Source organism: Orycteropus afer, unplaced genomic scaffold (genome assembly GCF_000298275.1).
Source record: "Orycteropus afer afer isolate SDZICR_OR568_19922 unplaced genomic scaffold, OryAfe1.0 scaffold00101, whole genome shotgun sequence".
NCBI lineage: Eukaryota > Metazoa > Chordata > Mammalia > Tubulidentata > Orycteropodidae > Orycteropus > Orycteropus afer.
In genome coordinates, this window is record NW_006921688.1 from 8,273,230 (window position 1) to 8,296,924 (window position 23,695).

General features: G+C 41.7%; 1 protein-coding gene across 1 annotated transcript in view; it reads right to left on the reverse strand.

The window, feature by feature from the left end:
• Positions 1-23,695, reverse strand: part of SYNE1 (spectrin repeat containing nuclear envelope protein 1) — a 578,063-nt gene that overhangs the window by 259,828 nt on the left and 294,540 nt on the right. The window contains exons 78-87 of the mRNA XM_007943230.2: positions 23,627-23,693; positions 21,220-21,372; positions 20,325-20,507; positions 19,371-19,508; positions 15,986-16,171; positions 15,055-15,177; positions 14,430-14,612; positions 13,295-13,438; positions 7,221-7,415; positions 5,821-5,961 (exon numbers count right to left, since the gene is read on the reverse strand). Of these exons, the coding sequence (XP_007941421.2) occupies positions 5,821-5,961; positions 7,221-7,415; positions 13,295-13,438; positions 14,430-14,612; positions 15,055-15,177; positions 15,986-16,171; positions 19,371-19,508; positions 20,325-20,507; positions 21,220-21,372; positions 23,627-23,693 (1,513 nt within the window). The remainder of the gene's footprint in view (positions 1-5,820; positions 5,962-7,220; positions 7,416-13,294; positions 13,439-14,429; positions 14,613-15,054; positions 15,178-15,985; positions 16,172-19,370; positions 19,509-20,324; positions 20,508-21,219; positions 21,373-23,626; positions 23,694-23,695) is intronic.

Below are 23,695 nucleotides of genomic sequence, written 5' to 3' on the forward strand. Positions count from 1 at the left end.
TCTTCACCCAAATCACAAAAAAAAAAAAAAAAAAGACATTTAATTCATGTATTTTCAAATGCTTACATGATTACTTCTCTGTGTCTTAATAGTAAGTGAATTTGGGGGTAATATTTATAATCTGGAAATTACTGCTATAAAAATTACTCATTTTGCAGTTGTACTGTTGAAGATAAATATGTTAAAATACTTGAGATTTATTGCAAATAATGTTTTGGTAAAAAGTACTAAAGAAAGCCCCAACAACAAAACATCAAAACAGGGCAGGGCGGCCCTAGTGTACAGAACCGCCTGGGAGGTCAGTGTGACATCAGGAGGGAGCCTGGTGTCCTGGGGTGTGAGGGGCAGGGCAGGGCGGTGGAGTGGACTGAGGTCACAAGGGGAGCTAAAGCACCCGAGACTCTCCTTGAACTTCTCCTATGTAGCATAATTCCAGCAAGTCACTTACAGCCAGTGCATCAGTCTCCTCATTGACACCACACTGGGTTGTCCTGATGATTAAATGGAGTAATATTTGAGTGGTCAATGCACCTACTCATCCGTTGTTGTTGCTGAGGCTTCCAGATAAATCCTTCACATTATTGTTTTCCTCTTCACTCCTAATCCTGTCACCCTCTCGAGGGGATTTCCTTGGTGCTCCCCAGTCCTTGATGATCTCCCATCTACTGACCCTCAGTCCACTCCACTGTAGTCCTTCATATCCTTTAATGATAACCTCTCTTCACTGAATAGGTCTGCCCCACATGGACTTGTAGCTGTGTCTAAAGTACTTAAATTTCTTTCTTGCCAATATCTTTGTTTTTTTCGCCCCTTTCAATCCTTGCTTCACAAACCTGGAAAACTAACCATGCTTCACTCCAACCTATCTTTCCAGAGTGGACTTGCACACGCAAAAACATACATGCACATATGGATGTATGCATATTCACATACATGCAGACATGTATGCGGACACATACACACCCACATATGCACACATGCATGCACACCCATGTGCACACATGTACACGGAGCTGTTTTACTCATTTATATGCCATTACTCATTTATATATTTTACTCATTTATATACCACTAGGGACCAGGTACTAGAGTTCATAACCTCTGTACTTAAGTAGCTTCACTACTTGGAATTTCCCACCTCCACTCCCCTGCCCACAGTGATCCAGAAAGAAGTGTTCTAAGTCTCAGTTCTGAACATGGCTGCTGTTTTAATGTCCTTAATAGGAAACTATTAGCATTAGGTAAAATGCAAACTCTCCGGAATTCATAACGTGGGTCTTGCATTCCCTCGCAGCCTCATTTCTCCCTTCCTTCTACTCCACATCTATGTTTCTCCAGTTGGACTGGGACTATTTGCAGGTGCTTAGATGGACCATTTTCCATCCTATCTCCAACCTTCTCACATGTGATTCCTTTAACCTGGAGGGTTCCATCCCACACTGTCCCACTGCACTCCAACCTGCTGACCTGTGCTCCTCCCTTAAGAAAACTGAAGACGGCCAATGCTGACCCGACTGAGCCCCAGCCTGGTTCAGGTGCATATTGTATGTCCTCCCATGACAGCCAGTGCTTCCCCCCGTCACAACCCTTGTCACGCTCTATCGTAATTATTTGCCTACTCTCACACAAGACCGTGAGCTCTTTTAAAGCTAGACAGTGCCTTTCATCTTTGATCCTCAGCACATTAGAGTGTTTGGCAAATAACAAGCAGGCACAAATGTTCACAGTGAACAGCTCACGTAACTACACTTTCGGAAACTCTAATGTTTATATACTGAGATAGTAATACTATTGCAGTCCACAAGGGAAAACACAACGTTGCTTTGGATATTGTAAAAAAAAAAAAAAAAGTACCATGGACTAGGAAAAGAGTGAACAAATCTGTCCTGGAAGAAGTGCAGCCAGTAACCTCCTTAGAAGTGAGAATGGCCAGACTTTGTCTCACCTACTTTGGTCATGTTGTCAGAAGGGACCATTTCCTACAGGAGGATCTCATGCTTGGTAAAGTGGAGGGTCAGAAAAAAAGAGGAAGGCCCTCAATGAGATGGACTGACACAGTGGCTGCTATGATGGGCCCAGGTAGAGCAAGGATTGTGAGGCTGGCACAGGACCGGGCAGTGTTTCATTCTATTGCACACAGGGTCACTACGAGTCAGAGCCAACTCGATGGGACCTAATAATAACAACAACAAATCAAAAAGGTCCCCCAAAAAGCTGGAATAAAGTAAGGTTGTTAAAAAATGTATTTTAAATTACAATAATTTAAATTCAATTTTTAAAAACTGGTTCCTTTATTCGCATGCAGGTGTGTGTGTATGTGTGTGTGAGTATGTGTATATGCATGCATGTGCACATACATATATGTGTGTGTGCCTCATGCTTCTCATGCAAGAATAACAAACTCCTGGTTCCTCAAAAACACTTGAAAATAGATCAATGTTTTTTAGACAAATTGTTTAGATCAACTTGAGGATTCTATTCCATATATTCAATACAATAAATATATCCGTTCTACAAGTATCTACTAAATAAGGGTCATATTTAGCATAGTGACTCACTGCTATAAACATGTCTGTCACTGGTTATGTGCCTGGATTATGAGAGGTAGATGCCTAAGGAAATAAACTTGGAAAACAATGTGATTAGCATTTTCTAGTTTAAAAAGTACTTTCAGGATGAACTTTCCATTTCATCTTCACAATTTTGTGAATTTCATTAGTACTGTTTCCTACTTACCCATGAGTGATGGAGGGACTCTCCATGCATACTCTGAGTAGAAGGAGAAGCCCAGGGCCCCTAGTCTGAGCTTCTGGCTTGCCTATTACACTACAGCCTTTCCAACCCTCTCCTCTTCTCAACTCCTCCACGGAGCCCAAGTCCTGATGGGCCATGGAGGGGATCAGGAAGGCTGCAGCAAATTCTGGGGATGCCTCCTTATCTCCACCCCCAAGGAGGCAAAACTGTCATTACATTTTGGTAATTGCTAGTGACTATGAGTGGGATGCAAGAGTTACATAACATGGATCCCCTTACAGAAGCAGCAAGCACCAGTCTTCTGAGCAACTGCGATTTCATAAAGCAGCTATATTTGGCTGCTCCTTGAAACAGTGCAGCCCAGCTGTGTGCATTCCGTGCAGTGTGTAAAGTCTGAAAACTGAAACTTATGGGGATTCTCAATGCCCTCCTCAATTTCCATAGAATATGTTGCCGTAAATCCAATGCATTGCTGGTCATATTGTACTACTTTGAAAAATTTCCCCTCACTGATGTTAATGCATAATAAAAAAGCGTGGCTGCAATAAAGGGGCTGATTTGATGCCTTTGAATTGTGGTGTTGGTGAGGAACGCGGGCTACACCACGGTCTGCCAGAAGAACAAACAAGTCTGTCTTGGATGAGGCAGAGGCAGAATGCTCCTGAGAAGTGAGGATGGTGAGACTTTGTCTCCAGCACCTTGGACACGTTACTGGAGGGACCAGTCCCTAGAGAAGGACATCATGCTTGGTAAAGTAGAGGGTCAGCAAATAAGAGGAAGACCTCCAATGAGATGGACTGACACAGCGGCTGCAACACCGGGCCCCAGCACATCAACGAGTGAGGGTGCCAGGGCCAGGCAGTGTTTTCCTTCTGTTGCTGTGAGTAGGCACTGATTCTACGGCACCTAACAACAACAACGATGAGCTGACTTATTTGAACAACAGCAAATAAAACATGTTTCCTTTTTAAGAGATTCCTCTAACTAAAAGCCCTGTCTGATTTAAACTGAATAAAGAAATTTTTCTCCAATATGTGGGATTAGATAAAAGCATGTTAGGGTAACAATGTGATTTAATTTTTTCCTGGGACCAACTCACTGCTGTTGAGTTGGAACTGACTCATAGCGACCCCTCTTTGGGTTTCTGAGGTGGTATCTCTACAGAAGTAGATTGCCCAACCTTCCTTCCGAGGAGTGGCTGGTGGGTTTGAACCACCAACCTTCTGGTTAGCAGTCAAATGCCTTAGGCACTATGCCACCAGAGCTCCTTTCCTGTGACTAGGGGGATTAAAACAAAGCATAATCTCACCAATAGTTTTAGGATCTCATTAAGCTTTAAAGTAATAATAATAAAAATAAAGTAACAATAATAAAGATGTATGCATGCTTTATCATTTACAGAGGACTTTCACATGTAAATTGGAAGACCTGTTATACTGAACATTGAGACTCATAGTCATAGAAAAGGTAAATTCAATCTACAGTGTGGATCTCCAGGTCAGTATTTATTATTCAGCCTGACATTTTTAAGAATAAGGAGAATCATATGTGGGATACATTTTTAGACAGCTGACTATAGCTAAATTCCTCTAATAACATCTGTGACCACGGAGAAGAACAGAGGGTCAAAGAATGAGTAATGCACATTTTTAAATTCAGCATTTGGAGAATGATTTTCCAAATCCCCCCAAGTTCCCTGACTTCTCCTTTTTGAAAATATGTTATAGTTTCCTCTCCTTGCTTTTGCTATGACTTGTTCCCCATCTACCTCTCCTTCCAGGCTCTGAAGTCTCTATTTCAGAGGCCTCTGCTGTGTGCTCTCTGCTGCATCTCCAGTTCCCAGCATGATGCTTTGTGTCTACCAAGGGGCTAGAGTGCATGTGATGTACGGAAGAATTGATTACTTCCCTAGAGGGAGATAACGTTTGACCAAAAGACAACTGCTTTACCTAAAATGTTAGCAATTTTCTTTTCTTATTTTCCCATTAGGACAGAAATTCTATTTTGGATGCATCTGCTTTAAAAATAAAAATACTGTGACTGATTGATTCATAGGTTTGATTATTCACTCTCTGTATTATTTTAGCATATGATGGATTTACCCTACGGCTTCCAGAACATTTGTTGATAGAACACATCTTCCATGTTAATGCGTCTCAATTGCTTTGGACTCTCACACACTTTGATAGTAACTTAATTTTAAAATATAATTTTAATTGTTTTGGCTTTTTAAAAATACTGCTTAACATGCATTTTTATTTTAAAATATCATTATTGTAAAAGTATCTTTCTTCATTTCTCTCCAATATATTTCACAAACACTTCAATTCATCTACTTAATTAGTATAATCTATATTTAATGTAAGCTAAAAGGCATCTCAAAACACAAAGTATTAGCCCATTTTATAGGAAATAATGTTTAAAATTGTTGAAAGATAAGCGGGAAATCTCAAATCGTGGTATATATACAGGCAGACATTCCTTAAATTTGTTCACAAATAAAGAAAGAAAAAGCAAGGTGACTGGAAGTTTTCCATCTTTAAAATATTAGCTGTTAAGTGTCAAGAAACCATGTTCAAGGGATGGTGAAATAACAATGCATCATGGTGTTTTACAATATGACAAAAACATTTCATTTTCTGTTAGGATGCAGTACTCCATTGCAGATGGCTGGTTAAAAACTAAAGCCCTAACCTCTAAAAACAGGCCTTTCTAGGGCTATGATCTCTATGATGTATTTTTTTGCAGTGGCATAGTGGTTAAGTGTTCAGCTGCTAACCTAAAGGTCAGCGGTTCGAATCTAATAGCCACCCTGCAGGAGAATTGACTTGAAAACAGGTTTAATGTTTGCTCATCTCATTTTCAGCAGCCAAGGACAGCCAGTCAGTGGTCTCACATGACAATCCTAGCTTGATCACAGTTTGTGCAGCTACAACACCTAATGGCGTGACCCTGGAACAAGATGCTTTCAAGCCTGTGATGCATACTCATAGCTAAGAAGGGCAGAGAATGGAGTACTGCACCCCTCCAGAGAGCACAGCTGGGAGCATGCCAAAGAGGAGGTACCTGGTTAACAGAAGCATCTATATTAGCCACAGGTGAAGGGGAGCGACAGGCAGGTGGAGAGGACATCTCACTGTTGGTTCCCTCCTCCCCAGACTCCTCAGTGACAGGTGACAGCAAAGTGTGACAGCGACCTGCAGTCATCTGCCACATACAATGTAAGCCCAAAGGACAGGAAAATCAGTTAGCTAGGTCAACAGAAGACCTGGTTGGGTTCAGGTTAAAACAGAACTCAATATATAAGAAAGATAGGTTAAAATTACCCAGCCCCTAGTTGTGAATATTAATTATCTGTTAGTATTTAAAAGTTTTTGTCCTCAGATGAATATGATACTAAGGACCATTTCTACAACAAACAGGTGGGTGTACATATTATATTATAGCTTTTTGCTTTTGATCAAACATTTCTTTAATGCATTTGTGTGTGGGGTGTGTGTGTGTGTGTGTGTGTCTGTAAATAACTCAAAAGATCTATGAAATAAAGCTTGTTCTTTTGTTGTTGTTGCTGTTATGTGCCATCAAGTCAGACCTGACTCATATTGACCCTTTCTTGGGTTTCCGAGGCAGTATCACTATGGAAGTAGGATTGCCCAACCTTCTTTCCCAGGAGTGGCTGGTGGGTTTGAACCGCCAGCTTTCTGGTTAGCAGTCAAGTGTCTTAGGCACTATGCTACCAGAGCTCCTTGGCCTTTTGTAGACCAATTTCCAAATATTCTAGGGAAATATGCCCCAAATAACATATTGCCAAGGAGGGTTATTTATTTCCCAAGATACAATATATATGTGCAAAATATGTAGTGCTGGCAAATACTGCAGTGACCAAAATAATCAAGGTATTTTCCTTGCGAAGCGCATGGGGAAAGAATGGTGCTGAATAGAAACTCCTGGAGTGTATTTATTTTAATCCAAAGCAAAACATTATCTTTCCAGTAATAGCTTTTTTTTGTTTCTTTCTTTTCTAAATTTTATTAAACACTTACCCAACACAACACATGCACATATCTAGTTCCCTGGTGTTTCAGTTCAGAAAACACAAATGAATACAGGCACCAAGATTTCTCCCATCCCCCAGAAAACTAGAGAAATGTGCAAACGGGTTTTCTGTAAAACCTAGAGCCTCTCATTATTATTTCTAAATTATAAACAAACGCAGGGCCCTTTGACATGCTAAGTTATTCAGCAATCTCAAGGAAATGGCTTCATTTTAGTGTCACTGTTTACAGTGTCAAAGATTGGCCTCTGCCCAAATGTAGTCAGAGTTCAGAAGAACCTGTTCTTCAATTGGAATCTGCAAGATCCAAGGCTGATCCCTGAAACAAGCCCAGGAGAGGGGCCCAGGAGATAGAAACCCAGGTGCAGTCAGAGAACGCGCCCCCAGGGGAATGGCTCGGACTAACTCTTACCATGACCACAGAGGGGTGGGCCGAAGGCGTGGGGAGGAGCTCCCCATCCAGGTCCTCGGTCCCTTCCGACAGCCCTTCCACCTCGGTCACCGTCAGCAGCATAGTGGCGTGCTTGGCTTTCATGGTCAGCATCTTGCACTTGGAATTCAGAGAGGCGATCTGCTCTTGGTAGCCCTTGATTTTCTGAGCCAGCTCCTGCGGAAACATATTCCCCCCCACCCACCCCCGCGTGTCAGAGCAGCATCAAAAGGAAACAGAACTAGTAGCGTTCATCTTCCTCGGCCGACAAGCTCCGGGGCCAGCCAATGAAATCGCAGGGCAGTTCTAGGCAGCAGCTGCAGCCGCCAAGAGGCAGGATGTGGACTGAGGACTCCAGCAAGTCAGACTGCATCTCGCAGCGAGCCAAACCACAGCGCCCGGGGCTGGACTAGGGGACAGGAAAAGTGCCGTGTGCGCTTCGCTTGGGGACAAAAGCGAAGAGAACGTGATGCGGGTGAGCGGTTTCTAATTGTCAGCAAGGCTCCAGTTGGATTCTTGAACTTACTTAACATGAAGAACTGGAACCTTTGGCTAAAATGCCTAAAGACTCTGAAATTTGCCAGATGGTTCATGCCATGGAAATGAGGTCATGTTACTATAAAAATGCAGTGCTCAGCTCTTAATAGACTGAATACATCAAATAGAGAAAACAGCGGTTTATTACAGACAGGGTCATAAACGGCCTGTCATATCCTATGACCACACAGAGTGGATTTGTTTGTTTGTTTCTAGATAAGCTAAATAGTACATAAAACCAGAGCCAAACCCACTGGCGCTGAGTTGGTTCTGACTCATAGTAACCCCACAGGACAGATCAGAACTGGCCCAAAGGTTTCTGAGGCCATGCATCTTTACATAAACAGATTGCCACATCTTAGTAAATTGCTATAGTTTGTGGTCAAGCGCTTTAACCACTGCACCACCAGGGCTCCTCAAATAGTATATCGGGGAAATCTTAACTTTTAATGTGATTTCCTCCAATAAAATTCTTTACATTCATTAAATTTTTGCTTATGTACGCCATCAATGTCTCAACTGTGTGATGCTTCAAACCACAGCCTTCAAGCTGAAGTTCAAATTTAATGGCCTTTAAGTTCATTCAGTACTGAAAAAAAATTGTGTTCAGAGGCAGAGGTTTTTAAATTTTTTACCAAGAGCTTATTTAAAATATATTCTGTACAGCACACAGTTCGGTAGAAGGTAACTATGGATATATTTAAAACCAAAAAGAAACAAACTCACTGCCATCAAGGTGATTCCGACTCATAGCCACCGCCACTGCGTTTCCAAGGCTCTTTAGATGTAGATTGTCCCATCTTCCTTCGTGGAGCAGCTGGTAGGTTTGAACCACCACCCTTCTGGTTAGCAGCCAAATGCCTTAGGCACTGTGCCACTAGAGCTCCATGGATGTATTTAGGAGTATGTTAATTGCAAAATATTGAAGTTCCACTTTTCTTGCTTAAAATATAATGCATCATAAAGAAATAAAACTGCATATTCCAAAACATGAATCCTAGACCTACAAAACAATTACTCTTTTCCATTACTTATACTTGGCCCCTGTGGCTGAAAAGCTGTCATTTGGTGTTTGTAGAGAACATATCTGGTTACAAAGGCACACATGCTAACACCTTTATAACAATATGTGTGCATATGTATACACACACGAAGACATACATACATGTATACATGTGTGTGTACACACACATACATGATACTTTGTTCTTGTTATCGCTGGCTTTGTTCTTCCCTCTCAACCAGAACTGACCCTTGGAGGGAAGGCAGTCCCACAGGGTCAGCAGCAGCCTGTTTTGACTTCTAGTGTAGCCCAGGAAATTTTTAACCAGAAATTTTTCAAAACAACGCCCGTTGGGTTAGAAAATCATCACCTCTTTACCTTCTGGGGCTACAGATACTTAATTAAATGTAATAAGGTTTTGTTATTGTCATTCAATGGCTACTGCCTATATCTAACCTAGAACCTGGAATAAACAGCTGCCCTCAAGTACCACAATCAGCTGCCCTTAAGAGCAGAACCGTGCTCCATCGTTTTCAACAGCTGATTTTTTAAAGGAGACTGCAGGTCTTTCTTTCAAAGTGCCTCTGGGTGGGAATCGAACTCCTAACCTTTTCCTTACCAGCCAAGCACTTACCCAATTGTGCCACTCACCACAAAAAGACCCTACTGTGGTAAGCTAATTCTAACTCATAGCAACCCTATAGGACAGAGTGCTACTGGCCCATAGGATTTCTAAGGCTGTAAGTCTTTATGGAAGCTGACTGCCACATCTTTCTCCCACAGAGTGGCTGGTGAGTTTGAATTGCTGACTTTCTGGTTAGCAGCCCAATGCTTTAACCACATCAATACCGGGGCTCTTTTTAAGGTCCCATAGTTACTCAATAAAAAATATCTAGTATAATTAGTTAACACAGTTCCATATTTTCACAGGACAAGTCACTGAGCTTTCCACAATGGATTGCCATCCTATCAGGTAGATTTGGAGGATCTTTGTGAAGTAGACAGAGATAGTCTCAGCTTTCTACCCTTGGTGCCCAAGCAAAGAGTCTTGTGCCCAAGTACATACTAGGCATGCCCACGCTGATAGCAAGCGCCTCACTGCTCATACCTGAATTCTTAACTTTACTGTGCACAAAACTCACCTGGGTTATTTTCTAAAAATGCAATTCTTGGTTATTGGGATTCCAGTAATTGAGATTTACTAGCTTTGTGACAACTGTGGTTAGTAGTGAGTCCAGATGACTGCCTCTAAGAAACAATGTCCAGGGTCTTCTTCAGTCTGAGTAACCTGCTCTGTATCCTTCTACCTTTGTGGGTTGGTTGATAATGCCGTGGACAAGCCAAGGACGATAAAACAGAGCACTGATGGGCGATGTATTATCCATTCTCATGCATTAGAAAGATCTGGGGTCTCTGGGGGCTACAATTCTTATATTACCAGAAACCACACTTTATTCCTGTTGGACTTTCCTTCCTGTGTTTGTCTTTAACATACAATGAACCTCACACAAGGTTGCCTCATTACTTATATGACATGTGTTATATACCACGTTGCAGAACTAACAAATGCTCACGTGAATGCTTATAATTACGAGGAACAAATGTGACAAAATGAGCAGATCACTGAACGAGGACCCAGGAAGTCATACCCTATTTCTAAGGGAGATGATGAGAAGCTTTCTATGACTTTGGACAAGGCCTTCCTGGTTTTGGATCTTTGTTCTTTTTGTCTATGCAGGGAGGTAACCCAAATGGTTACTGCTACTGTGGAAAAATCATGGAATCTGGAGCCAAAGACACTGGGGTTGAGTCTGGTTTTTATTAGCTACTAAGGGTGCTCAGGAAGTTACTCTCCCAACTACTCCGTAGTTTTTTAGTTTTCTACTCTACACTGAAATGAAGGCAGTAAAAACAAAACAAAAAGATTCCAACCTCATATGAAAAGATGATGTAAAACTTATTATTTTTTAAATACAAAATACTTTAATAACCATTATTATTCTTTCTCTATGCCAAAAAAAAAAAAAAAAAAACCCAAACTCACTGCCATCGAGTCAATTCTGACTCATAATATTTTCTGGATCATAATGAATTCTGTAGTAAATTCTGGATCTTATGAAATGGGATTAGAAAGAATTTCAAAATAAGTATTTACCATATAGTCCAGTATATGAATTACATCAATGGTTCCAAACTTTGCACAACATATTTTCATTTAACCAATGGCAGAGGATGAATAAATAGTTCGTATAGATGATATCAAGGAGCTCTGGTGGTGTGTACCTACGGCACTTGACCGCTAACCAGAAGGTTGATGGTTCAAATCCAACAGCCACTTCACAGAAGGAAGACTGGGCAATCTACCTCCATAAAGATTTACCACCTCAGAAACCCAAAGGGGGTCACTGTGAGTCCAGATGGACTCGGCAGTGAGTTTGGTTTGTCGGTTTTTCATGGATGATATCTGCAATTGTAGGAAGGAATATATGTAGGAGCTCTGGTAGCTCAGTGCCTAAGGCACTTGACTGCTAACCAGAAGGCTGGCGGTTCAAACCCACTAGTCACTCTTCGGAAGAAAGATGGGGCAATCTACTTCCATAGTAATACTGCCTCGGAAACCCAAGGAGGGGTCGCTATGAGTCGGGGCTGACTACAACAACAACAGGAATACATGTAGGTATAATATTTGCTGAACCTATTTTGTCATCTATACATGTAGCAATTAATGAACTGGATGTGTCAGGAAAGTTAAGAGCTACATTGGGATGAGGAGGGGGTGATGGTGGTGAGATTTTCCCTCCTTCAATGAGAAAACTTTGATCTTCTAAAGCCTCACTAGAATATTTGGTTTGGAAGAAATAGTTTGTTGCTCTCATGATAGACTTGAGATGGAGTAATAAAAAGCTCAACTAAACCTCTATCCTTTGTGCAGAGAAAGAAGGCATCTCTTGACCTGGTGGCACAACTATATTGGTTAATGCAATTGTTAACCACAAGGTTGGCTGTTTAAATTCACCCTGAGGCTCCTTGGGGAAAGAGCTGGCAATCAGTTTCTGTAAAGATTAAATCAAAACCAAAACCAAACTCACTGTCATCAAGTCAAATCTGACTCATAGCAACCCCTATCGGGTTTCCAAGGTGGTAAATCTTTACAGAAATAAAGTGCCCCATCTTCCTTCCATGGAGCAGCTGGCAGGTTTGAACCACGAACCTTCTATTCTGGTTAGCAGTCAAAGTCCTGAAGATTACAGCCTAGAAAGTCCTATGGGCAGCTCTGCGCTGTCACGTAGGGTTGCTGTGAGTCAGAGTTGATTCGCTGGCACCTAACAACAGCAGCTACTACCCTAGTCACTTACCAACATCCATGATGCTATGAACCAGCTCCCAAGAGAAAGAGTGCCCTCTATAGGAACTGACAGGTCAGGAAAAGAAATTAACTTCAAAGCATCAATGGGCTCAAACACAAACTTTTTTGAGCCCATCAAACACAAAATCTTTGATGGGCTCAAAGATCCAAAACCGTAAAGGACTTGTCCAAGGTCATAGAGAGCTCCCCATCAGATCTATCTGAGCCTACGTCTGTAGAAGAGTTGCCTCAAAAGGTTGGTGGTACAAACCCAGCAGCCTCACTGTGGGAGAAAGATTGTGGCAGTCTGCCACCATAAAGCCTTGGAAATCCTCTGGAGCAGATCTGTTCTGTCCCGTAGGGATGCTGTGAGTCGTCATCGATCTGATGGCAATGAGTTTGGGTGGTTGATTGATTGATTGATTGATCCATTGATTGGAAGGACCATAATGGTGCCAAAGGAACAAAGAAGAGGCACATCTGGAAACGGGGGATTTACTACAAGACCCAACTGGAAATGGGCCAAAGAAACAATATGGACGACTCTCTGAGTTTGGAGGAGCTCTGGTAGTATAGTGTCTAAGGCATTTGACTGCTAACCAGAAGGCTGGCAGTTCAAACCCACCAGCCACTCCTCGGAAGGAGGGTTGGGCAATCTACTTCCGTAGTGAAACCGCCTCAGAAACCCAAGGAGGAGTCACTATGAGTTGGGGACGATTCGACGGCACATAACAACAACAACAACAACTATGATTTTGGTGAAAGAAGCAGAAATCATGACTGACGTTTGAAAGATTCAAGGATGTTTCTTCTTTGTAAAGAGGGCAATCAACATAGCAAGACTTTGAGCTGTTTATTGTGGGCTTTAAATAAGGGATTAAACTAAATTTAATATCTTAAACATGACAATTCCAGTTGTAAGAAATAGTCAGTGTGTCTTGGTTGAGAGATGTCACTTCTAAAGAGGTTACAGAGGCAAGGGGAAGACTCACATCACAGTCTTGGAAAGGACTAGCAAAAATAGCCCAGAAAACGCAAAGACAGCCAAAGAGCTGTAGAAGTGCCATGCAGGACAAGAATGCCTTTCTCTGTCATTTATTGGAAATGAATCCTATATCCCGGTCAAGTCAGCTTCCTGCCCCTGGCGCTCTGCCCACGTGCTCATCTTACCTCGTGCCGAGAAATCTGAGCCTGCAGCTCCTGGATGTTGCTGGTGGCCACCGGCTTCTGCTCGATCTCCCTGTGGGCCCCTTCGATTAGCCGCTGGAGGTGCTTCATCTCTTGCTCATATTGTTCATACTGCACCACGGCCTCCTGTGAACAAAAAACACATGGCTTGCTTTTGATCTCAGCAACTGTGTGTGTGAGACTGTGCTGCTGTCTGCCAAAGTCCAGGGTTCCACTTCCCTGGGAGTCTGGGAAATAGAAGGAATGATGGGTAAAATCTCCAGCTGGTTCTCAGCCTCAACTTACACATTCCCTAAAAAAAAAAAAAAAAAAGATGAAATCCAAATAGGTAAGTGGTTAGAATCCACTGTCTTCTCCCTGCTCATATTGACCTAGAGATTCCAATGTAATAGTTAGAAGAGAGGGAGCAGTATGAAAATCATGATTCATTCATTTTTCTACCTCAGAAATAATCAATAGATAAGGAAGGTGCTGAACTAAGAGCCACAGCTGGGGATAAAAATGAATTATGCATGACTTCTATCCTTAGGGATCAACTATCTAACCAATTACGAGATAATGCAAGGAGCAAGGATAGTTGACTGAGTGTGCCACCAGCAATTTAATGGGAGGCATTTTTTAGTTTAAAGGACATATGAGTAAATAATGGAATTTCTTTATTGCAAATGAATTTTCCCTTCTAAGAGTGAAACACTTAGATGTACTTCTTAGGCAAGAAATTGCATTTCATGCACCAAAAGCTGAAATATGGAAAACATTCTGTGATATATGGCAACATTCAACTCAGATGATTCTCAGGATGTTAAGAAGAGATAAAAATACATGATGATATATAAAATTATCCTTCAGAAGTTGCTCTTTACAAAAGACATCACTGAAAGAGAGCTTTCACCAAAGGATATTTTTAACAGAGCCCTCTCCAGGTACTGGGGGTGATCCAAATGATAGCATTTTAATCTCCTTTTACATAACCCAACAGTCTGTCAGGTTCAACCCCGTGCATGTGTTCTGATGGGTGAGCCCACACAATGCTAATAAAAGCAGCCCATGACTCATTCTCTCTCGCTCTGCCGGCAGGGAGATAGCTACAGTCCCCTGGGGGCACCGCTGCACTTGCCTGCATGATGGTGCACTGTTGGACAGCCGTGTGCTGCAGCCGGCTGGCCTCCTCCTGCAGGCGCAGAGCTGCGTGGCAGAGCGGCAGGCTGGTGACCACATCTTCGGGGATACGAAGCGCGCTTTGGCAGATCTGCACAGCTTGGACCTTTGGCTTTAGTGACTCCATCTCTGACAACAAATGCTGAAAATATGATGTCAAATTTGAAAAAGTCAATTCCAACATAATCTAAAATTATATTTTCGTATTAAGTATGTCTATTACGTAACATTAATTATTCAATTTATTTGAAATGAGTTTATACTCATGTATAATTTAAACTATTCCCTATTTCATAAGAGAACCCGTGTGTGCAGAAGAGAACTGAACCCCATAGGGTCTTCAATGGCTGTGACTATTCCAAAGCAGAGGACCAGACCTTTCTTCTGAGGTGCGTGGGAGCGGGTTCTAACCTTTTGGTTAACAGTCAAACACTCCACACAGCTATGGTACAAGTTAGAAATATTTTCCTGAAATAATGCATGTAGTGCAAAGACATTAAGTGACTGGAGGAACTGTTTTGCACAGCTGTCCACTTTTTAAACTGCAAGTCCTCACTCATTTGCCCTAATTATTTTTTGCCTACTTGTCGATGAGACAGTTGCTCCTTGAGACTCAGACGTCCAGCTTCTGGGGACGTCAGAGTTGTCTGGGCTTGCTCCAGAGCAGCATGTAAATTCTTCAGCTCTGCTTCAAACCTTTTCATATCCTGGCGAGTAAAACACATGAATATCAATATATAGACACTTGGAGTCTGAAGTCCTGGATGAGGAATAACTTCACAGCAAAGAAACCACATCAGAAGTTAACACATATCGCCCTAGTGGCACTGCCGTCTCTGCAAAAGATATGTGTGTGTGTGTTTGCTTATATGGTTAGATGCCATCAAGTCAGCCCCCAGATCATAGAGACACCATGCAATGGGACTGGACCACTGCTATTCACAGAGTTTGTACTGGATGATTTGGGGAGGTAGATAGCCAGATTCTTCTTCCCAATCTGTGTTAGTCTGGAAATGCTGCTGAAACCTGTCAGAGTCACCACAGGCAAGCCTCCACTGACAGATGGGTGGTGGCTGCACTTGAGGTGTTCTGGCTTGGAATCAAACCTGAGTCTCTTGCATGGAAGGCAAGACTTCTACCACTGACTCACCATCGCCTACATGTATGATTATACACAGGGATATACATACACACACATACACACATACATATGTTGTTGCATTGGACCCGACACACATACACACATACATATGCCATTGCATTGGACCCGACTCATAACGACCCCTCCTTGGGTTTCCAAGGCAGTATCACTACGGAAGTAGATTGCCCCATCTTCCTTCAAGGAGTGGCTGTTGGGTTTGAACTGCCAGCCTTCTGGCTAGCAGTCAAGTGCCTTAGGCACTATGCTACCAGAGCTCCCAAATACACACATACACACACACACACACACATATATATATATACACACATACATATATAGTCATATAGATACAGACATATAGATTTTCTTTTCACCTTGGCAGCATCTTGCAGATTCTGCAAACGCATTTTGATCATCTGTTGCAACTCCTCAGTCTCACGTCCCAATTCCGAGACTTGCTGAGACATTTTTTCTATACAGTAGACACTAGAAAGGTACTGCAGTTTCTTGGCCATGGCTTCCAGGTCACTGTGAACTTCTTCCGATTCTTCTAGTACGCTCTAGGGTGGATTGTCAATATTAATGGAATTGAGAAATCAGAACCATAAAGAGGTCATGTGGGCAGAGAGGCGCACAAAGTCGAGAGGGCGTGGTGCAAAGCACCCAGACTGGGCCGGGACTGAGCTGTAACTCGTGCCTCCCACGGATGCCGTGCGGGCTCAGTGTGTGTGCTGCCGAGCTGGCCCCTCACAGCCCTGCTCCGCCCCCTACGGGAGCCACCTACTGCAGTGCCGTCTCACAGAGGAAGAAATCGAGGCTCAGGAGCTGTGAACAATTGTCACGTGTTTGACTTGCTGGCCCATAAGGCTTTTGCTCTGTCTCTACCCCAAAGGGCGCCTGGATCAGGCCCAGGCCTTGCTTTGTTCATACTGAAACTAAAGGCACTTTTCAGCGCTCATATTCTGCATCTACCATCTAAATACATATTGTCTAAGAAATAAAAGCATTACTAACAAAGGATCACTTGCTTTAAGTAAGAAGAAAAGGTAGAAACCAGTTGGGATACCAAATGGAATTAAATAGCCCTTACCATTCAGGGTGGTATAATCTATGGGGAGTAATGATGATACCGATGGACAAACAGCCATAGAGGAAGCATCATATGAAAGCAGAGTGAAAGAGCTGAGGGCTAAGGGCTGGCCGAAGGGAGGTGGGCCAGGACTGGCTGGAAGGCTGGGAGGCGGCTTCCTGGTGGAGTCACATTTGAGCTCAGGTTAAAGGGTGTTTGTTTGCACTATAGATACAGAGGGGGAGGAAAGGCATTTCATGCTGAGGGAACAGCATAAGCAAAGGCACAGAGGTAGGTGAGCACAGAATGAGCAGTTACTGGTGTGTGTGATACATAAAGGGCGGACTAGAGGTGGGACTTCAATCTTTGGCAATAGACCCTATTGTACCATAAATAAAAGGTAAAGACATGTAAATAAATAAATAAATGTGCATTTTTTTTCTCACAATGAATGTTTTATGTATATATATATAGTATATAATATATATATATACTATATATATATATAGTGTATATATATATAATATATACACTGTATTTATATATATATATACACATTTTCCTTCAGGCTGATCCTTCAGAACACTGGGGCCGCTTACAAACAAACAAAAACAGCATCAACAACAAAAATGGTTGCCACCCAGGTAGACTCCAACTCATGACGGCCTCATGTGTGTCAGAGTAGACGGTGCTCCAGAAGGTTTTCAATGACTGATGTTTTGGAAGATCACCAGGCTGCTGGGTGAATTCCAGCCTTCAGCTCTGTGGTTAGCAGGTGAGTAGGTCAACAGATTGCACCACCCACGGATTCACCCTTATCGTATGGACCGTAACCGCCTCTGGCTTTTCATCTGCCTCCTCCTCTACATGATTTACTCTTTGGAGGCAAGGACAGAGAGAATTCTTTCTATTCTGTATGCATAGGAAAATTCCTAATTTTGAAAAATACTCAACAAATGTCTGTTGACTAAATAAATGAATGAATGTGTGCAGGAACCATCAAAAAAATTCTCATGATCATTTCTATCCCATCATATATAAAAATTTACTCAGAAAAACTATTTGCCATTTACATTTTCTTTAAAATTTCACTATAGTTAATATTGCATAGAATATTTCCTACATTTTGGATTATATAGCCTCAGTGTTGTTGTTGTTATGTGCCGTTGAGTAGAACCTGATTCATAGTGACTCCTCCTTGGATTTCCAAAGTGGTATCACTATGGAAGTAGATTGCCCAACCTTCCTTCCGAGGAGTGGCTGGTGGGTTTGAACCACCAGCCTTCTGGTTAGCAGTCAAGTGCCTTAGGCACTACTGTAGCCTCAGTATAATGTCCAAAAACCATAATCATCAGGTAAGAGTAATAACATTCTTGATGATCACGATACATTTTGCCAGTTGATTTCCAAAAATTTTACCATATTACCGGCAGTGCTGGAAAGCTCTCACTTCATCAAATAGGAACAATTAAAAAACAGTGTTGATAGTTCAAATGCTTGCTCTCTCTAGTTTTCTCTCTCTCTGCTTTGATTGGCATTTACAGATTTGTAATGGGCTGAACTATATTTCAAGCCAATTGTAAGCGAATTGTTACTTAAGCTAAGCACACCCACAAGTAGAAAATTTGGGTTATTTAAGGAAGACTGCCTTGGGAGGTGTGTGAAAGATCAGTTAGGAAAGAAAGATGGTGGATACAGGAAACCAACTAAGAAGCTGTTAAAACGTGCCAGAAAGGAGAAAATGAGGCTTTGCTCTAGAACTCTGCTACATGGGGTTGGACGCAAAAGACACAGGTAAGTACACCTCAGAATGTAAGAGAGAAAGTCTATGCTACCTGAAGACATTCATGTAACATAAACTAAGTAATCCTGCATTTTATTGCAAGGTAATACTGGGCTATTAGATATCTGTATCTAAATCAAGTGTAAATTATAAAAGGATGAAATCATTTCCTGGATGATATGACCAAGACAAAAGGAACATTTTTGTCAAGTGGCTTCAGAGGAAATGAAGTAACATAGCCACCGTGTAATGTGAGGCTCCCTGCTTGTTCCAGGCTGATCGCCCTCTTCCTGTGGAAGGCCATGTGACCTCCAGCTCACAGAAGGGTGGGAGGGAGGCACCCAAGAACTCCGGCAGAGCGCCTACACATGCTAGGTCGTGGCTAGGAGTCCGCACAGGCTAAAACATTCGATCTTCAAAATGACAGTGCCATGGAGATATTATTCACATCCCCATCTTACAGATCAGAAAATGGAACTCAGTGAGGCCAAGTGTTTTTGCTCCTAATAACACACTTTCAAATGGCAACATTTGGTTTTCCCATCAAACTGCATCAGGAGCCCATCATCTTTCTATCATACTCTATATCTTTATGGGGAAAGATTGATCCTGTCATATCCCTGCAAAGAAGTTTCAAAGTAGCTGGAAAAAAAAAAAAAAAAGTCCTATGGGGCTGATTAATTTTGGTTTTGGGAAACGAAAGTCTAGAGGAGATGGCATATATTTATGCCCCACAGTGTTATGAAATCTCATGAGTAGCTACTTCTGTCGTGCCACTGGAACCATGCCTTATTTCATCTGGCAACTACAGTGCTTTTACATCATGGTCCTCTAAATGTTGTGTCCACCTAGCGAAGTATCAAACTGCTCTTTTAGTTACCGTCTACAAACAAATTCTCAAAGTTACCTGATGTGAAATGTATTGTTCCCGAAGCTGGCTTGCAGAATTCCATGCAATATTTCCATGTACCAAGACTTTTGCTTTCTCAACCCACTTCAAAACAAGTTCTAGCATTTCACTGTATTCTTCCAAATGTGATGCTGCCTGAAAAATCATGAACATTTGGGTACCAATTGTAAACTCTGCTTCCTGAGCTGTATATCAGTCTTCTGTTTGCCCCTTTTGATATAACAATTCTGGGAGCTGATCATTAAAATATCTGTATATTTAAAATATCATGAAAAGTAATTTCCCTGTTGAAAATCTGTCAGACATTCTAGTGACTGTAAGATAAAGTCAAAGTTCTTAATATGCTTGAATGATTTTTTCTTACTTCTCCAATCCAAATCCTATTCCTCTATCCAGCTCATCCCCTCTAAGCCTCCTCCTATCTCAACACCCATAGGATAGTCAGTGGGTCAGGAGGTAGCAGGTGATGGTTATGGATGCCAGGTTGCAGTACTGCAATTCATTGGCTGTCAACTTCTTATTTAACTTTTGAGCAGTCCATTCTTGACTCAACAATTATGGGGGATGGTCAACCTGAATCCCCTAAATAAATGCAACTTCATAATATATATATATCTTATTTTAAGATATTTGAATTCACCCCACAACTGATTATCATAAAACATGCAAACGGGTGATTACTTTACAAAACACTTTTCATACTTCTGCAGGTTATGAAACATTCACCCCACAGCCCATTTATGTGACCCTCTTTGGCAGTGAATTTATAACATGGTTTGGTGGAAAACAAATGCAGGTTGAAGTATAAATCTTAGGACCACGGTATAGTATGGAACAAGCTCCACCTGGATTACTCTCCATCACTGCCAACATTATCTTTTACAAAATCAGAACAACAGAACACGAAAGGCCTGCCTTCCAGGATTTCAGTGAAGGGATTGGGAAACATACCTCACTGAGCTTGGAGAACCGGTTCTCAGTCTGCCTAATGGTCTGCTGGTGGAGTTCGGTCAGTTTTTCTATCTTCTTGACCAGCGGTTTACCCAGTTGGCCATTCTCTTCAGAGAATTTTTGTACTGCTGCATCTAGTTCCATTAACTTTACATTACAGTCATCTAATTCTTCTCCCAGTGCCTAGATGGGCATCAACATGAAATAACATTGTACTCTACCAAATTAATTTCTCCAGGTTGCCCAAGATTAGAAGGAGTGATAGTACAAAGAATAATTCTAGTAGGAGCCCGGTGTGTCTGTTGCAAGGGCTGGGGAGGCAGGGTAGGGCAGGCTGTGTTGTAATCCTGGTGTTTATTTCCTATAAGGCTGACTAAGAGATGAACATTTTCCTTCTGCCCCACCCAAAAAGGATTAAAAAAAACAAACTCACTGAGCCACTTAACTCATCAACAGAGTGTGAACACAGACTTAACTGCCAAAAACAAAGTTCTCTTTGGGATTTACATACGTGTATTCCTAAATCAGGAGCCCTGGTGGCACAGTGCCTAAGCACCCAGCTCCTAACTGAAAGGTTGGCAGTGCAACAACAACATTCCCAACTCATCACTGAGCTGTCTGACAGTCTTCCCTCTTGAATACACATGCATGAAAATTTCTTAATACAATTCTGTTATAAGGGTAAATTATACTATGTAAGTGGATATATGAAATTACATTTATAAAATCTCTTTCCTGCCTTCTTTAACTATCTCATTTGAATGAAGCTTGCTAACAGGAAAACTCTTTTCTATACCTTCAAAATGAAACTGACTGCAAAAAAATATTTAATTCATTCAAGTAACACCCTTTAGAATTCCCCTTCTCCTTTCTTACCTTTTGTTCCATTTCTTACCTTTTGTTCCATTTTAGCTTGAACTAAATTATCTGTCTTGGCTTTCAGCTTTGTTAGAATAGTGGTGAGATCTTTGGCTATCTGCTGAATTTGACGGCTGAATTCCTGGCTCATGGCTTTGCTCTGCTCAACTTCTTTGACTTTGTCTTGGATCTGAATAATTAGGAGAACAGCAAAACCAGCGTTGGTTAAAATCAGATAATAGATACTTGAAACAAATGATGGTGATGAAAGACATCCTAAATGGTTAATGGTGCTTTGAGGAGCCCTGGTGGCACAGTGGGTAAGCACTTGGCCACTGACCGAAAGGTCGATGGTCTGAACCCACCAACCGCTCCACTGGAGAAAGATGTGGCAGCCTGCCTCCATAAAGGAAGCCTTGGAAACCCTACGGGGCATTTCTACTCTGTCCTCTAGGGTTGCCATGAGTGGGAATCATCTTGATGACAATGGGCATTGCTGCTTTGGCAGTGACGCACTGTGTCAGCCCAGTCACTGCAGCATGACCCCGTATCCATGCTGTCTTACTTCCTCCATCTTAGTACATTCATTGCACTCTGTCTGCTGCTGTTTCAGCAACGGACAAATAGTGGGTACACAGTGATTCTTACATTCATCAAACGTTTACAGACTGCTCGTACAGGTGGCAGGATAGACAGCTCCAGCTGGAATCCTATCTTGCCACTTACTTGTTTTCTGACCTCAACAGTACAAAGCCTTCCAAGCCTCTTCACACCCCGTAAAGTGGGTAACCCTGGTAAAGAGTTGATGCACACTGGTTTGTTTCCAAACTCCTTTTTATAAGTGGATATAGATGATCTCTTACTCTACCTTTCCAGTGATATTCTCATATCATGAGCACAGGGTGTTAAGGAAGGTTAACAAAGAATAGTGAATATTTATGCATTTCTGATGGCATTGGTTTGATCTGACACCAAGTCTTTTGCATATTTATGTAAAACAAAATGCTGATGAGAGGCTGGTAAATAAAAGTTTTCTTCATGCAAATGAAAGCTTTTAAATGTCTTCATCAGCAGGAAGGAAATACACACCAACCGGTGAGTACTTTTGTTGGAAGTTATTATTTTGACTTGAATGTCAAAGCAAACGGAAAGCATTCATGCCTGTAAATGTAAACACAAATCAGTTTTGGAGAAGAAATATGTAGTTTTTCATAGTATTGAGATCAGAGATTTCCACCGTAGGTCTCATCAAGAGAACACACTTTTGGGTAGTGGACATATCCTCAGTAGCATCTGTGTGGAAACACATGGAGTTTCCAGCACCTCTGGAAGGCATCCCACTAATGCACAGTGTAGTTCAATGAATCCTGTCATACAGAGAAACTGATCCACAGGAGAGAAAAAATTAAATTTGAAAATTTTTAAAAAATCATTTTGATTTATCCTTCCCAATAAGTTTCCAATGTTGAAGAAAAAAAGCCATATTTGTTAATTACATGTTTAAAATAGAAAACAGAGTATCAGATTTAGATAAAAAATCATGACTCAGTCAAATTGGATTTTGATGATGTTTGAAAGACTGCGTCATCTGCTGGAGATTCCAGAATATACAGCACACGTGTGAATTTTAGTTTGTACAGTGCAATACCATTCTCCATGTATTGTGGCAGTTCAGAAGTACTTTATTCTCTCTGCCCTATAGGATGGCTTTGACTACACTGTGCATTAGCGTTATGCTTGCCAGGGGGCACAGGAAACTCCACATGTTTCCATGCAGATGTCACTGAGGATATATATGTCCACTACACAAAAGTGTATCCTCTTTGTGAGACCTACAGTGGAAATCTCTGACCTCCGTATTATGAAAAGCTATGGATTTCTTCTCCAAAAAGGATTTGTGTTTAAATGTACATGCATGAATGCTATTTCACTCCTTTCTTTGGTTGGGAGAAAGCCAGAGCTAGGTGGACGGCCCTCCTCTAGGGCTATTATGGGACCCACCAGCACACATTTTGGGGAATAACTTCTTCATGGGCTTTCCTTATTTTTTACATGTAGATTTTCCCTTTTCTTAAATATCTTCAGCTCCCTAATTTAGATGGACGAAAATAACACTGAAAGCATGCCTGGCACACTGTGAGTACTCAATAAATATCTGTTGGATATAAAAAAATGTATCTTACTCTGCTGTCTTAAGTCATCTTTTTGAAAAAGGTGAGAAAAAGCACATCAATTATCCTTAATTGTATGCCTTATTATTGTTTGTATATATGAGCATCTGCTGGATTTCCTGGCTAAATAATAACAGTTTAATACGATTATTCCATACAGGGCTGGTTTTACTCAGTTTCCATGAGGACAGGATGGTGATCATCAAGAACCCGCACGCAGCACCACTGGCCCCACTAGAGAATGGAGAGGGCCTTTCTAGGTCATAGCTTTACCTGATCATGGATCATTCCCAGGTCTAATGCTACTTCCACTAACTGAAGGGAGAGTTCAGAAGGTAATAT